This window comes from Electrona antarctica, assembly GCF_951216825.1.
Source record: "Electrona antarctica genome assembly, chromosome: 23".
Lineage (NCBI taxonomy): Eukaryota > Metazoa > Chordata > Actinopteri > Myctophiformes > Myctophidae > Electrona > Electrona antarctica.
Window position 1 is genome coordinate 35,316,808 of NC_136804.1, and position 16,849 is coordinate 35,333,656.

General features: G+C 44.5%; 1 protein-coding gene across 1 annotated transcript in view; it reads right to left on the reverse strand.

Moving 5' to 3' along the window:
* Window positions 1-16,849, reverse strand: part of hgfa (hepatocyte growth factor a) — a gene marked incomplete at its 5' end in the record, with an annotated part of 45,682 nt that overhangs the window by 14,484 nt on the left and 14,349 nt on the right. Inside the window, 6 exons of the mRNA XM_079494778.1 lie at window positions 2,292-2,385; window positions 3,784-3,908; window positions 4,260-4,425; window positions 14,171-14,289; window positions 14,732-14,852; window positions 16,006-16,148. Of these exons, the coding sequence (XP_079350904.1) occupies window positions 2,292-2,385; window positions 3,784-3,908; window positions 4,260-4,425; window positions 14,171-14,289; window positions 14,732-14,852; window positions 16,006-16,148 (768 nt within the window). The remainder of the gene's footprint in view (window positions 1-2,291; window positions 2,386-3,783; window positions 3,909-4,259; window positions 4,426-14,170; window positions 14,290-14,731; window positions 14,853-16,005; window positions 16,149-16,849) is intronic.

A 16,849-nucleotide genomic window follows, 5' to 3' on the forward strand; every position in this document is an offset into this window, starting at 1 on the left:
TGCTCTCCATGGAACTGTTATGTAGTGCCTTCACCAGGACTCAGAGCAACAGGAGCCTTGCTCTCCATGGAACTGTTATGTAGTGCCTTCACCAGGACTCAGAGCAACAGGAGCCTTGCTCTCCATGGAACTGTTGTGTAGTGCATTCACCAGGACTCAGAGCAACAGGAGCCTTGCTCTCCATGGAACTGTTATGTAGTGCATTCACCAGGACTCAGAGCAACAGGAGCCTTGCTCTCCATGGAACTGTTATGTAGTGCATTCACCAGGACTCAGAGCAACAGGAGCCTTGCTCTCCATGGAACTGTTATGTAGTGCATTCACCAGGACTCAGAGCAACAGGAGCCTTGCTCTCCATGGAACTGTTATGTAGTGCATTCACCAGGACTCAGAGCAACAGGAGCCTTGCTCTCCATGGAACTGTTATGTAGTGCCTGACCAGGACTCAGAGCAACAGGAGCCTTGCTCTCCATGGAACTGTTATGTAGTGCATTCACCAGGACTCAGAGCAACAGGAGCCTTGCTCTCCATGGAACTGTTATGTAGTGCATTCACCAGGACTCAGAGCAACAGGAGCCTTGCTCTCCACGGAACTGTTATGTAGTGCATTCACCAGGACTCAGAGCAACAGGAGCCTTGCTCTCCATGGAACTGTTATGTAGTGCATTCACCAGGACTCAGAGCAACAGGAGCCTTGCTCTCCATGGAACTGTTATGTAGTGCCTTCACCAGGACTCAGAGCAACAGGAGCCTTGCTCTCCATGGAACTGTTATGTAGTGCATTCACCAGGACTCAGAGCAACAGGAGCCTTGCTCTCCATGGAACTGTTATGTAGTGCATTCACCAGGACTCAGAGCAACAGGAGCCTTGCTCTCCATGGAACTGTTATGTAGTGCCTGCCATCTGTAGCAATGCTAATTTGATTCAGAGTGTCTTTCGTTTGCCTGGTTTTAAAGAGAATTGAAGATAAGCAGATCTCAGTTACGCAAGTCCACTGAAAAATGCCTTTAACCACTGTAAACCCTAGCTTCCCTGGGGGTGAACGTTCGTCAAACATAGCAGATCTACAAGGGCACAGTGTGTTGCAATGCAACACGTTGTGAGCTTGTAGACTTTCCGTTTCTTTTGGCGAAAATGTTTAGTGTAACAGGAAAACACTGAACAGGAGGGGGGCCTGGTATAGAGCAGTGGGGAATCCGGTGACACCTGGGGTGTAAGTCGACACATAGGTGGACAGGACCTCTCTCATACAATGAGGGATACAGGTTTATAACATTTAACACAAGTGGCACAGAGACAAAAAAAAACGGGAGACAAAAAAAATAAAATAATGCAAAGCAAGGGGCAACAATTTGTCAAAGGGGTGAAGATAATTTCACTTCCCAGGAGAATGTTAAACAAGCCGTAGCTTTCAGCAGTCTTTCCTAAGCCGACCCTGTGACCTTGAACAGAGCAGACTCACTGGCTGCGGTCCACATGAGGGAGCTGATTGGCTTTGATCTACTATGCTCGGAAAGCACTTCCTGGGGTCAGGGGTCGGCTCTGGAACATGTCCATCTGTCTGTGCCATTTTGGCTTTTAAAATTCCTGTAAATTAAGCAATTCCAACAGTCGCACTTGAGTGTGGGTTAACCAAGCGGCCCTGGCGTGGGCAACCTTCCCCTTTAGGGTGGGTCAATCTTTGAGGACCTCAGGGTCTCCCCTCGTCAGCTAGACAAATAATAATTGGGCCCGGTATTGACCCCCGAGGAACCCCCGATTTCCTCTTGCTGTTTGTTTTCACTACTTAAGCCTAATTCAATTGAAAGGGATTTTCACAAGGCAATGGGGAGCAGAGTTGTCGATGAACACACATATCGGGCAGAAAACAGTGTCGGTATCTAGTAAATGTTTTCATATCTTTGGCACCATATTATATTCCATAATGCGTGTGCACGTGCAGGCACGGGGCTGGGCTAACTGGCGCCCAGAGCAACCCCCCCCCCCCCCTCAACAGTGTATTATTAGATTTCAAAGCATGAACAGCATACAGCACTTTCAGACTGGCTGAAAGATGTGAACACACTGTTATCAACAATACTTAACAGCATGAGAGAGAGGCCGCGTCAACTGTCACCGTAAACACGACAGACGGACAGATGGACAAACCATCCATCCGTCTGTAGTTGGCGCCCCCCAGTGGTTGGCGCCCTGGGCAATTGCCCACGTTGCCAGTGCCTTACGCCGGCCCTGTGCACGGGGGATGGCGGACGGCAGATGTTTGTGTTAGTTTGGCATCGTCTTATATTACCTGTTGATATGATGCGACCAGTCTCCGCAGGGAATCCCGGATCGCGTGGTGGACAACGCGCCACGGTAGTCGACGCCAGTGTCTTCATAACATTCTGTGTGAGAACAAGGGAAGTGTTATTTTATGATCCGGACCCCCCGAGCAGAGTGTTTTCAATGACTGCCAATGGAAGTTATTGAGTTTGACAGGTTTCTTGCACACACATAACTGGACGAATGAGCGTGCACGTTGCGCACGTGCGCACACGGCACACACTACTATACGCAGTCGAAAAGATCTGAGCTGCTGTGTTTATTTGAGCCGTGGCTGTCATTCCCATTGATGCTGTCATAAAATAAGCAAGTTTGAAACGGGCCTCTATTTGTGGTTTGGATCAATTTAACGTCGGAGGGCCTCCCGGCAATTGGTGGTTCCCAAATATAATAGAAAAGTGATGGGGGAATTTCAATCGCAGTATGTCTGCTGTTAAGCCATTTTGACCTTGATTCTACAGATGTTTTCTAAATCCTGGCAGTTTTCTGAAAAACCCCATGTTTCTATGTCAGTGGTTCTCAAACATTTTCATGTCAAGGACCCCCAAAAATATATGTAATTGACCGCCGACCTCCATCTGAAAATATGTTGTTCCAGGAACCCCCCCCCCCCCCCCCAGAAGCAAAGGTTTGAGTTAAAAACTTTGGCTCTGAAAGAATATATATATTCAAAGATTTGCGCCACATTTTCACGATTTAAAAAAAATACCAAGAGGGGTTCCCGTTCAGAATGGGTTAAGCAGAACCAGAGTATAGTGCCTATAGTTACCAAAAGGACTCTTTATATCGTGACATGTGTGGTCGTTTGAAATGTAAAGCAGAGGAACACGGGGGGTGGGAAGGAGGCAGACTTGCACATTTCTCTGCCAAGGCTGAGCGCTGCTTCACCAAATGGAATGCACTGGGCAGCGCGCTGCCAAGTGGGCCAGCAGCGCGGTGGGACCAATAACATTATCCCGTTTATTCTGCCAGAAGGTGCACTTGAAAGCTCTTTTTCCACAGAATGCTTCCACTGTGTGCGAGAACATGACAAGTCTTCTATGACATCAGCAGCAGCAGTGAGAGTTTCAGAAGTTGAAATTTGTCCCGAGAAATAACATACGAAACCGCAAAGACATTATTTTTTACGGGGGCCGATTCTTAACCCATTTTGTACGGGAACCCCTTTTGGTGTTAGCATTATGTTATGCTTTAGCTATTGAAAAATAGCAGATCTACAAGCTCATAGCGCGCCACTCGGTGGCGCGCTATGAGCTTGTAGGTCTGAGCTTGTAGCTTGTAGGTCTGCTATTTTTGAAAAATCGAAGAACGACTGACATAGAAACATAGCTTTTTCAGAAAACTGTCAGGATGTAGAAGACATTTTTAGAATCTGATTTCAGGTCAAAATGGGTTAAACTTCCTAAACCATTTCACAGTATGTCGGGGAGGTTTTTTTTCGGAGCAGTTAACGTGATTACCTGATTTGACTTCGTCACATCTGGGTATGTGGGTGCAGTTTGCTATCCTCTGATTAGGGTCTGTGGTGTAGCACCATGGGTACTCTGCTCCGTCAGGGTTCCGGCAGTAGTTCCCTCGGAGATCCCTGTGAGACACACACACGCACGCACATTTTGATATTACTATACTTGTGAAGACATTCTTATTTGTGAGCTTGTAGACCTGCTATTTCCGGTGGCAGTGGCATGCATTTAAGCATAAATAAGCTTAACTACAAAGATATGTTTTAACAATGGACAATTTAAAAATGGTCCTTACATTGTCTATTTCTCAAATTGTGCCATACTTGTGGGGATGTTTGGAACTGAGTACAGTCAGTACACACAAGTGTGCGGACACAAAAATGCATACATGCCCGGCTGATTAGACGGCATGTTTCTGTTGCCGCAAATCGCTTCTGTCAGGGGAGAACGAAGAAGCGAACGGTGTCACTCACTTGCATTTGTAGTTCTCTGGGGAGTGGGAGTGGTTGTGAGGGAACTGGGAGTCCCAGCGTTGACAAGTCACGCCTTCCGGAGTGACATTCATTGTACCGCGGTACTCCGTCCCCTTTCCCTGGACGCAGGATGTTGTTACATTGACATCTGTGTCCTCGCTTGAGTCTGAGATAGTGGGGGGGGGGAGAGAGAGGGAGAGAGAGAGAGAGAGAGAGAGAGAGAGTCAGATGGATCAAAGGTTGACTTGATGTAAGAACAAACAGAACCCCAGAGAGAAACACATTTAAAACAAGAAAGTTGCACCAGGGCCACAGGGTACAAAGACACAAGGCAGGGATGACCGAGGTAGAAATAGAGAGAGAGAGAGAGAGAGAGAAAGAGAGAGAGAGAGAGAGGTAGAGGTAGAGGTAGAGGTAGAGGTAGAGATAGAGAGAGAGAGAGAGAGAGAGAGAGAGAGGTAGAGGTAGAGAGAGAGGTAGAGGTAGAGAGAGAGGGAGGTAGAGGTAGAGGTAGAGAGAGAGGTAGAGGTAGAGAGAGAGAGGTAGAGGTAGAGAGAGAGAGGTAGAGGTAGAGAGAGAGGTAGAGGTAGAGAGAGAGAGGTAGAGAGAGAGGGAGGTAGAGAGAGAGGGAGAGGGAGGTGGAGACATTAATCCCCAGAAGAATGTGTCATGTTTAACTTAGAGACAGATGATCAAAAACAGTAGCCCTCCCCTCCTCATCTAAAGAGAGATAGGATGCTCTTCCTATCCAGACCAACGGTGCCCTGCATTCTTGCACAGCGCAACACACGCACACCCACACCCGCACCCACACACACACACACACACACACACACACACACACACACACACGGTGCACACCACAAGAGACCGACACCGATTTAGCACGGCAAATCGTGTTTTCACATCAGCATAAGAGTATCATGTGTGTGTGGAAAACAAGAATGTGTTCTTCATCAACTCCAAATTGCCTTTCGCACTTTAAGCGCACACATTACAGTCCTGGTGACGGGGATGGATCGGCGTGCCGCAGCCAAACCAAACACATTCCGTGCCAGACCGCTCTGCCAGTAGTCCCCTTTATCCACCGGAAAACTATTCCAAACATTCTCACATGGAGTTGTGCTTTCGGGGCACCGCGGGAACAGCCGTGCACAGGGAGCGAGCTCTCCCCTCGGAGTCTCTCTCTCTGTTTCTTTAGCCTTTGACAAATGAGATGGGAGAGGACGGCGGAGGAAGGGGGAATGTTTTGAGACAAAGAAGAAGGAGTTTGATGGAAACAGAGGGATGTTTTGGCTTGATGTAATGCATGCCAGTATCTGTGTGCACGACGCAGCGCAGGTCAATGGTTTTTATCTTACTGGGGGCAGGCATTGAGGGATGCACACATCTGGACAAATGCAGCTCCCTCCTCCCCTCGTTGTAAATCATAACATTCGTTCTGTATGTACGTGCGTTGTGCGTGCGTGCATGCGTGTGTGCGTGTGTGTGGCTAGGAGAAAGAGCCTGTATGCATGTGTATACTAGGCAATCTTTCAGCTTGCTTTTGAAGAAAAAGAGCAAACTCTCTAATGGCATGTTCTCTCTCTCTCTCTCTCTCAATTGAATCCATGACACCTTCCCAGAGCAGCGGTCTGCCCGAGGACAAGTGAGACAGCGATCAGGGTCTTGCCCGCTGCGTGTTGTCGGTAGCGACCTCCGTTACAACCCGACCCGACTTCACAGCCCCTTGTCATGGTCTCAATAAAACACTGCAAAGCCAGCCCCTCCCCTTTACAAACAACCTATTTGCCCCCCCGCCCCCCCCCCGCCTCCCACTTGCTGAGGTGGAGGGACTTAATGCAGGAACCACATGAAACAGAGAGGAGGGTAAACAAAAAGCGTGTGTGCCCTCTGCATGTATGGGGGGGAGACCCCTTTGACGAGGCTTGACGAGGCTTGCCACAGGCCTCCATGTAAGAAACCTCTGTACCCCCCCAAAACCACCGGCTAGTACGCTCAAACCGTGGTCTGTCCCCCGTCCGCAGACCACCACAATCGCTCAGACCGGGCATCCTCGCCACAGGAGCAGTAGGTCCAAGTCTCTGATCTCACGGCGGTGGTGTGCCCACTTCTGGGGCTCCATATCTGATGCTATAAGGATGTAGCACAACGTCACCGGAGGCTGCGATGGAGAGGTCGATATAAAACCAGAGAACCAAAACCAGAATGTGTTACTCATCAACTCACCACTCGCTTGGTTCTGTCGAGTACGTCGGGTTTCATCGTTGGACATGGCCATTTGTCATATGGAGAAAGATGTGGTGGTGCATTAATGAGGATTAGGGCTATGCACGCTTGGGCTGCGTGTGTCTGCATGCACTTGTGGCCGCGCGACTGTGTGTTCATACATGTCGGCATTTGGACAACCAGGGTCTGCTGCATGCACAGAAATATATGGAGTGTTGATTTGATTCTGAGTGTTGACAACTGTATTTCTTCTTGTTCAGTACTAGTGTTCTAAGTGAGAATGGGGTCTTCTTGTTCAGTACTAGTGTTCTAAGTGAGAATGGGGTCTTCTTGTTCAGTATTAGTGATCTAAGTGAGAATGGGGTCTTCTTGTTCAGTACTAGTGTTCTGAGTGAGAATGGGGTCTTCTTGTTCAGTACTAGTGTTCTAAGTGAGAATGGGGTCTTCTTGTTCAGTACTAGTGTTCTAAGTGAGAATGGGGTCTTCTTGTTCAGTACTAGTGTTCTAAGTGAGAATGGGGTCTTCTTGTTCAGTACTAGTGTTCTAATAGTGAGAACGGGGTCTTATTGTTCAGTACTAGTGTTCTAATAGTGAGAATGGGGTCTTCTTGTTCAGTACTAGTGTTCTAATAGTGAGAATGGGGTCTTCTTGTTCAGTACTAGTGTTCTGAGTGAGAATGGGGTCTTCTTGTTCAGTACTAGTGTTCTAAGTGAGAATGGGGTCTTCTTGTTCAGTACTAGTGTTCTAAGTGAGAACGGGGTCTTCTTGTTCAGTACTAGTGTTCTGAGTGAGAATGGGGTCTTCTTGTTCAGTACTAGTGTTCTAATAGTGAGAATGGGGTCTTCTTGTTCAGTACTAGTGTTCTGAGTGAGAATGGGGTCTTCTTGTTCAGTACTAGTGTTCTAAGTGGGGTCTTCTTGTTCAGTACCAGTGTTCTAAGTGAGAATGGGGTATTATTGTTCAGTACTAGTGTTCTAGTGAGAATGGGGTATTATTGTTCAGTACTAGTGTTCTAGTGAGAATGGGGTCTTCTTGTTCAGTACTATAGTGTTCTAAGTGAGAATGGGGTCTTCTTGTTCAGTACTAGTGTTCTAAGTGAGAATGGGGTATTATTGTTCAGTACTAGTGTTCTAGTGAGAATGGGGTCTTCTTGTTCAGTACTAGTGTTCTAGTGAGAATGGGGTCTTCTTGTTCAGTACTAGTGTTCTAAGTGAGAATGGGGTCTTCTTGTTCAGTACTAGTGTTCTAAGTGAGAATGGGGTCTTCTTGTTCAGTACTAGTGTTCTAAGTGAGAATGGGGTCTTCTTGTTCAGTACTAGTGTTCTAAGTGAGAATGGGGTCTTCTTGTTCAGTACTAGTGTTCTAAGTGAGAATGGGGTCTTCTTGTTCAGTACTAGTGTTCTAAGTGAGAATGGGGTATTATTGTTCAGTACTAGTGTTCTAGTGAGAATGGGGTCTTCTTGTTCAGTACTAGTGTTCTAGTGAGAATGGGGTCTTCTTGTTCAGTACTAGTGTTCTAAGTGAGAATGGGGTCTTCTTGTTCAGTACTAGTGTTCTAAGTGAGAATGGGGTCTTCTTGTTCAGTACTAGTGTTCTAAGTGAGAATGGGGTCTTCTTGTTCAGTACTAGTGTTCTAAGTGAGAATGGGGTCTTCTTGTTCAGTACTAGTGTTCTAAGTGAGAATGGGGTCTTCTTGTTCAGTACTAGTGTTCTAAGTGAGAATGGGGTCTTCTTGTTCAGTACTAGTGTTCTAAGTGAGAATGGGGTCTTCTTGTTCAGTACTAGTGTTCTAGTGAGAATGGGGTCTTCTTGTTCAGTACTAGTGTTCTAAGTGAGAATGGGGTATTATTGTTCAGTACTAGTGTTCTAAGTGAGAATGGGGTCTTCTTGTTCAGTACTAGTGTTCTAAGTGAGAATGGGGTCTTCTTGTTCAGTACTAGTGTCCTAAGTGAGAATGGGGTCTTCTTGTTCAGTACTAGTGTTCTAAGTGAGAATGGGGTCTTCTTCTTGTTCAGTACTAGTGTTCTAAGTGAGAATGGGGTCTTCTTCTTGTTCAGTACTAGTGTTCTAAGTGAGAATGGGGTATTATTGTTCAGTACTAGTGTTCTAAGTGAGAACGGGGTCTTCTTGTTCAGTACTAGTGTTCAGTACTAGTGTTCTAATAGTGAGAATGGGGTCTTCTTGTTCAGTACTAGTGTTCTGAGTGAGAATGGGGTCTTCTTGTTCAGTACTAGTGTTCTAGTGAGAATGGGGTCTTCTTGTTCAGTACTAGTGTTCTAAGTGAGAATGGGGTATTATTGTTCAGTACTAGTGTTCTAAGTGAGAATGGGGTCTTCTTGTTCAGTACTAGTGTTCTAAGTGAGAATGGGGTCTTCTTGTTCAGTACTAGTGTTCTAAGTGAGAATGGGGTCTTCTTGTTCAGTACTAGTGTTCTAGTGAGAATGGGGTCTTCTTGTTCAGTACTATAGTGTTCTAAGTGAGAATGGGGTCTTCTTGTTCAGTACTAGTGTTCTAAGTGAGAATGGGGTATTATTGTTCAGTACTAGTGTTCTAAGTGAGAATGGAGTCTTCTTGTTCAGTACTAGTGTTCAGTACTAGTGTTCTAAGTGAGAATGGGGTCTTCTTGTTCAGTACTAGTGTTCTAAGTGAGAATGGGGTCTTCTTGTTCAGTACTAGTGTTCTAAGTGAGAATGGGGTCTTCTTGTTCAGTACTAGTGTTCTAAGTGAGAATGGGGTCTTCTTGTTCAGTACTAGTGTTCTAAGTGAGAATGGGGTCTTCTTGTTCAGTACTAGTGTTCTAGTGAGAATGGGGTCTTCTTGTTCAGTACTAGTGTTCTAAGTGAGAATGGGGTCTTCTTGTTCAGTACTAGTGTTCTAAGTGAGAATGGGGTATTATTGTTCAGTACTAGTGTTCTAAGTGAGAATGGGGTATTATTGTTCAGTACTAGTGTTCTAAGTGAGAATGGGGTATTATTGTTCAGTACTAGTGTTCTAAGTGAGAATGGGGTCTTCTTGTTCAGTACTAGTGTTCTAAGTGAGAATGGGGTCTTCTTGTTCAGTACTAGTGTTCTAAGTGAGAATGGGCTCTTCTTGTTCAGTACTAGTGTTCTAAGTGAGAATGGGGTCTTCTTGTTCAGTACCAGTGTTCTAAGTGAGAATGGGGTCTTCTTGTTCAGTACTAGTGTTCTAAGTGAGAATGGGGTCTTCTTGTTCAGTACTAGTGTTCTAAGTGAGAATGGGGTCTTCTTGTTCAGTACTAGTGTTCTGAGTGAGAATGGGGTCTTCTTGTTCAGTACTAGTGTTCTAAGTGAGAATGGGGTCTTCTTGTTCAGTACTAGTGTTCTGAGTGAGAATGGGGTCTTCTTGTTCAGTACTAGTGTTCTAAGTGAGAATGGGGTCTTCTTGTTCAGTACTAGTGTTCTAAGTGAGAATGGGGTCTTCTTGTTCAGTACTAGTGTTCTAGTGAGAATGGGGTCTTCTTGTTCAGTACTAGTGTTCTAAGTAGTGAGAATGGGGTCTTCTTGTTCAGTACTAGTGTTCTAAGTGAGAATGGGGTCTTCTTGTTCAGTACTAGTGTTCTGAGTGAGAATGGGGTCTTCTTGTTCAGTACTAGTGTTCTAAGTGAGAATGGGGTCTTCTTGTTCAGTACTAGTGTTCTAGTGAGAATGGGGTCTTCTTGTTCAGTACTAGTGTTCTAAGTAGTGAGAATGGGGTCTTCTTGTTCAGTACTAGTGTTCTAAGTGAGAATGGGGTCTTCTTGTTCAGTACTAGTGTTCTGAGTGAGAATGGGGTCTTCTTGTTCAGTACTAGTGTTCTAAGTGAGAATGGGGTCTTCTTGTTCAGTACTAGTGTTCTGAGTGAGAATGGGGTCTTCTTGTTCAGTACTAGTGTTCTGAGTGAGAATGGGGTCTTCTTGTTCAGTACTAGTGTTCTAAGTGAGAATGGGGTCTTCTTGTTCAGTACTAGTGTTCTAAGTGAGAATGGGGTCTTCTTGTTCAGTACTAGTGTTCTATAGTGAGAATGGGGTCTTCTTGTTCAGTACTAGTGTTCTAAGTGAGAATGGGGTCTTCTTGTTCAGTACTAGTGTTCTAAGTGAGAATGGGGTCTCCTTGTTCAGTACCAGTGTTCTGAGTGAGAATGGGGTCTTCTTGTTCAGTACTAGTGTTCTAAGTGAGAATGGGGTCTTCTTGTTCAGTACTAGTGTTCTAAGTGAGAATGGGGTCTTCTTGTTCAGTACTAGTGTTCTAAGTGAGAATGGGGTCTTCTTGTTCAGTACTAGTGTTCTGAGTGAGAATGGGGTCTTCTTGTTCAGTACTAGTGTTCTGAGTGAGAATGGGGTCTTCTTGTTCAGTACTAGTGTTCTGAGTGAGAATGGGGTCTTCTTGTTCAGTACTAGTGTTCTAAGTGAGAATGGGGTCTTCTTGTTCAGTACTAGTGTTCTGAGTGAGAATGGGGTCTTCTTGTTCAGTACCAGTGTTCTAAGTGAGAATGGGGTCTTCTTGTTCAGTACTAGTGTTCTGAGTGAGAATGGGGTCTTCTTGTTCAGTACTAGTGTTCTGAGTGAGAATGGGGTCTTCTTGTTCAGTACTAGTGTTCTAAGTGAGAATGGGGTCTTCTTGTTCAGTACTAGTGTTCTAAGTGAGAATGGGGTCTTCTTGTTCAGTACTAGTGTTCTAAGTGAGAATGGGGTCTTCTTGTTCAGTACTAGTGTTCTAAGTGAGAATGGGGTCTTCTTGTTCACCAGTGTTCTAAGTGAGAATGGGGTCTTCTTGTTCAGTACTAGTGTTCTAGTGAGAATGGGGTCTTCTTGTTCAGTACTAGTGTTCTAAGTGAGAATGGGGTCTTCTTGTTCAGTACTAGTGTTCTAAGTGAGAATGGGGTCTTCTTGTTCAGTACTAGTGTTCTAAGTGAGAATGGGGTCTTCTTGTTCAGTACTAGTGTTCTAAGTGAGAATGGGGTCTTCTTGTTCAGTACTAGTGTTCTAAGTGAGAATGGGGTCTTCTTGTTCAGTACTAGTGTTCTAAGTGAGAATGGGGTCTTCTTGTTCAGTACTAGTGTTCTAAGTGAGAATGGGGTCTTCTTGTTCAGTACTAGTGTTCTAGTGAGAATGGGGTCTTCTTGTTCAGTACTAGTGTTCTAAGTAGTGAGAATGGGGTCTTCTTGTTCAGTACCAGTGTTCTAAGTAGTGAGAATGGGCTCTTCTTGTTCAGTACTAGTGTTCTAAGTGAGAATGGGGTCTTCTTGTTCAGTACTAGTGTTCTAAGTAGTGAGAATGGGGTCTTCTTGTTCAGTACCAGTGTTCTAAGTGAGAATGGGGTCTTCTTGTTCAGTACTAGTGTTCTAAGTAGTGAGAATGGGGTCTTCTTGTTCAGTACCAGTGTTCTAAGTGAGAATGGGGTCTTCTTGTTCAGTACCAGTGTTCTAAGTGAGAATGGGGTCTTCTTGTTCAGTACTAGTGTTCTAAGTGAGAATGGGGTCTTCTTGTTCAGTACTAGTGTTCTGAGTGAGAATGGAGTCTTCTTGTTCAGTACTAGTGTTCTATAGTGAGAATGGGGTCTTCTTGTTCAGTACTAGTGAGAATGGGGTCTTCTTGTTCAGTACTAGTGTTCTAAGTAGTGAGAATGGGGTCTTCTTGTTCAGTACTAGTGTTCTAAGTGAGAATGGGGTCTTCTTGTTCAGTACTAGTGTTCTATAGTGAGAATGGGGTCTTCTTGTTCAGTACTAGTGTTCTAAGTGAGAATGGGGTCTTCTTGTTCAGTACTAGTGTTCTAAGTGAGAATGGGCTCTTCTTGTTCAGTACTAGTGTTCTAAGTGAGAATGGGGTCTTCTTGTTCAGTACTAGTGTTCTGAGTGAGAATGGGGTCTTCTTGTTCAGTACTAGTGTTCTATAGTGAGAATGGGGTCTTCTTGTTCAGTACTAGTGTTCACTACTAGTGTTCTAAGTGAGAATGGGGTCTTCTTGTTCAGTACTAGTGTTCTAAGTGAGAATGGGGTCTTCTTGTTCAGTACTAGTGTTCTAAGTGAGAATGGGGTCTTCTTGTTCAGTACTAGTGTTCTAAGTGAGAATGGGCTCTTCTTGTTCAGTACTAGTGTTCTAAGTGAGAATGGGGTCTTCTTGTTCAGTACTAGTGTTCTAAGTGAGAATGGGGTCTTCTTGTTCAGTACTAGTGTTCTAAGTGAGAATGGGGTCTTCTTGTTCAGTACTAGTGTTCTAAGTGAGAATGGGGTCTTCTTGTTCAGTACTAGTGTTCTAAGTGAGAATGGGGTCTTCTTGTTCAGTACTAGTGTTCTAAGTGAGAATGGGGTCTTCTTGTTCAGTACTAGTGTTCTAAGTGAGAATGGGGTATTATTGTTCAGTACTAGTGTTCTAAGTGAGAATGGGGTATTATTGTTCAGTACTAGTGTTCTAAGTGAGAATGGGGTCTTCTTGTTCAGTACTAGTGTTCTAAGTGAGAATGGGGTCTTCTTGTTCAGTACTAGTGTTCTAAGTGAGAATGGGGTCTTCTTGTTCAGTACTAGTGTTCTAAGTGAGAATGGGGTCTTCTTGTTCAGTACTAGTGTTCTAAGTGAGAATGGGGTCTCCTTGTTCAGTACTAGTGTTCTAAGTGAGAATGGGGTCTTCTTGTTCAGTACTAGTGTTCTAAGTGAGAATGGGGTATTATTGTTCAGTACTAGTGTTCTAAGTGAGAATGGGGTATTATTGTTCAGTACTAGTGTTCTAAGTGAGAATGGGGTCTTCTTGTTCAGTACTAGTGTTCTAAGTGAGAATGGGGTATTATTGTTCAGTACTAGTGTTCTAAGTGAGAATGGGGTATTATTGTTCAGTACTAGTGTTCTAAGTGAGAATGGGGTCTTCTTGTTCAGTACCAGTGTTCTGAGTGAGAATGTACTATTACTACTACTGTACTATATTGTATAGTATATAAAAAATCACACCCATGTGAACTGAGTGGTGCAAATCCCCCCTCTCTCTCTCTCTCTCTCTCTCTCTCATTAGCAGGCAACAGTGCAATACTATCTCTCTGTCTCTGGCACAACAGCGCCCCTACTGGTACTCATGAGTCACACATGAGTCACACACAAACATAGGTGTCACACACAAATATGTCACGGACATTGCTGTTCCTTGGAGTGGTTGCACCACTCAAAAATATGGTGAAATATGGGGATTGTGTACTGTGGTTTATGTTTTATGTTTTTCAAGTTAATTGCTATGTTAGCAGGGGTAGGGCCTGACAAGCATTCTGCTTCTCCCTGAACCCCTTTTCAGAGACTTGGGGCTCCATTTTCCTCACCGCTAAACCCCTTATCCGTAAACTTCTTTACCTTTTTTTTTTTACTATTTTGAAAAACCTTTTTGAATAGTTCAACTAGCCAATCTACATTGACACGTTGTGAGCTTGTAGACTGGCCATTTTAACTTTTCAAAAAAGGTTTGCAAAATAGTAAAACAAAAAAAGGCAAAGAAGTTTAGGGATAAGGGGTTTAGCGGTGACGAAAATGGAGCCCTTGGACTAGTATGATATTGTATATATTCTTGTTTTGTTTTTGTTTCTTTATTATTATTGCCATTCGTTAATTAATTCTGCCTTCTGTTGTCCATTGACTCTGAAAATAAAACGGAACTGAACTGAAAAAGCGAAGTGAGAATGACTGCTGAGAATGCCTGAATGTGGCCTTACCACACACACTGATGTTGCAGAACTCCCAGGGGGTGTTGGGGTCCATCGTGAAGCACCAGGGACCCAGACGGTTATCGGGATTGCGACAGTAGTTGTCTTTCAAATCTTTGTCTCTGTACCTAATGAGAGAGAGAGAGAGAGAGAGAGAGAGAGAGAGAGAGAGAGAGAGAGAGAGAGAGAGAGAGAGAGAGAGAGAGAGAGAGAGAGAGAGAGCATTGGGGTGAGAAAGAGCAGAGAAACAATAAGATAAGAGAGGGTAGAGAGAGAGACAGAGTAAGAGCGAGCGAGGCGAAGAGTGAGCCAGAATAACATGAGAGACGGAGTGCGAGACAATAGGGTGTTGTCACAGATTCCTGTGCCTTGACAAATAAAGGGAACTAAACCATAACAACTGGTGAGGTCTACCTCTCCAGGGTATCAATGTTAAGTGCTTAAGCACTTGGGTCTGTGTGTGCTGGCTGTGTCTGTGGGAAACGGCCAGCGCTTTGACAGTCACCTCTGGAAGCTCGTTTTTACAAACTGGACCTGGAAAAAAAAACTTATTTTAATTTTTTTTCTTACTTTTTGGGCTGGAACTGGTGTTTGTGAGGCCTTGACGAGTCCCATCGCTGACATTCCCGGCCACTGGTGGTACGGTCCGTTTTGCCCCTGTAGTTCTCACCGTTGCACGTCATGCACACCTCTGTGAAAACAAAATGTAATCCTCCTGTTAGTTCGTTTTTTCGCACCTCCGGGATAAGATTGCAGTAACAAATTTCATGAACATCTCACATCTCATCTAAGCCTTTTGCCGTTGGTTAAACAACGGCGGTAATTTTCTGCATTGATGAAAACTTCAATTGACTGTACAAATACATTTCCCCAAAGGTAGCAGGGCACTCCACTAAGTCAGTGGAGTTATGAATTATGGTTATTAAATGGTTCTTGAAGCTATAGACCTGAGGCCGATTCTAAATGCGTGCCTCTGTAGACGATGCAAACATCAGATGGAAACATGAAGTGGCACAGATGCTTTCCCGGATTTAAAGGTATACTGTAGTGTAGACGTTATAGGTTAACAGGTCTAAATGGGTTGGCTATATGGTTCCCCAAGGTACTGTACCTACTAAAGAATCATTTTATTTAGTGAATAATACTTCATATTCCTCATGGTTCTAGAGATTTATTTATTTTTGGTCAAGAACCAGAAATGGTGGTCTGCAAAGCGATCACCTTGTGAGTGTGTAGATTGGATGTTTTTGACGAAGAAATTTGGGGCTATATCTTGCGCCACCCCTTAACCCCTAACCCTTAACCCCTAAACTAATTTGCCATTTTTTACTATTTAAAATAGTTCAACTAGGCCTGGTCCGTGGCTCAGCGGTCCAGGCACCTTGGCTGGTAGTCCAGTCTGGCAGTGTGCCGCGGGTTCGACTCCCGATCCCGACGGCCTTTACTGCATCTCTCTCCCCATTTCCTGTCAGCCAACTGTCTGTCCCTCCATACAAAATATATAAAATAAAGGCGAAAGCCACAAAAAAAAAAACATTTAAAATAGTTCAACTAGCCGATCTACAAGCTCTCGATGTAGATCGGCTAGTTGAACTATTTTAACAGGTTTTTCAAAACAGTAAAAAATGGCAAATACGTTTAGGGATAAGGGATAAGGGTGGCGCGTAGAGGGGAAAAAAAGGAGCGGGCCACGCACAGACCCCTGGTCCCAGTATATTTAGTCATAGTTTTAGTCGTCATAGCTTAGTTTTTATTTTGTTTTTATTTTGTTTTCGCCTGTGAAAAAGGTTAGTCGACGAACATGTTTTTTCGGCATAGCTTTAAATCAACAGTGCCTTCCTTACGTTGTGAGCAGTGCGGGATGCCACAGTCCTCCGAGCGTACGTTGGGGTCAGTGGTGTAGCACCACGGACCCCCGGGGTCATTCTTAGGGTTGCGGCAGAGGTTCTCTCGAAGGTCTTGCCTCGGGAACGTATGGGGATAGAACCTAGAGGGAAGGAGAGGTGAAATCATTTACTCTAATCATAGAAGACAATGCTTATATGCCTGTGATGATGGCACATGTAAAGATGAAGAGACAGAAATAGTGTAACTAAGCACATTTACTCTCAAGTACTGTACTTAAGTGGAGTACAATTACTTTACTTTTACTTTACTAGAGCATTTCCATATACTTTAACAGCTTAAGTGGTCAAGTCTCCACACGTCTTAATAACCCCAGGACGTGAGGGGATGTATTATTAGGGTCTTTTTTTAATGATATACTGTAAAATCGGATCGCTAAAATATTTTTTTTGACAGGGCCATTGCTAGGAAAAGCCTTGTGCAGCGCTCAGCGTCATGTTTCGCACATGCGCGCAGCCGTTCACTTCCATGGCCGTGGTCTGCCCGCGGGCCGGCCCGTCCTCCCAATAGTCCATTATAGGGTTAATACAAAACATTTGCTGATAAATTACAATGTACTGTAGGTTTAGCTACCCATGCAGCAAATAAAGTAATTCAAACCAGCCACATACTTTATACAGCTGCAACATTTAAGTGATGAACACATTAACCCATTTTGGGCGGGAACCCCTTTTGGTGTTATGATTTAGCTATTGAAAAATAGCAGACCTACAAGCTCGTAGCGCGCCACCGAGTGGCGCGCTATGAGCTTGTAGGTCTGCTATTTTTGAAAAGTCGAAGAAC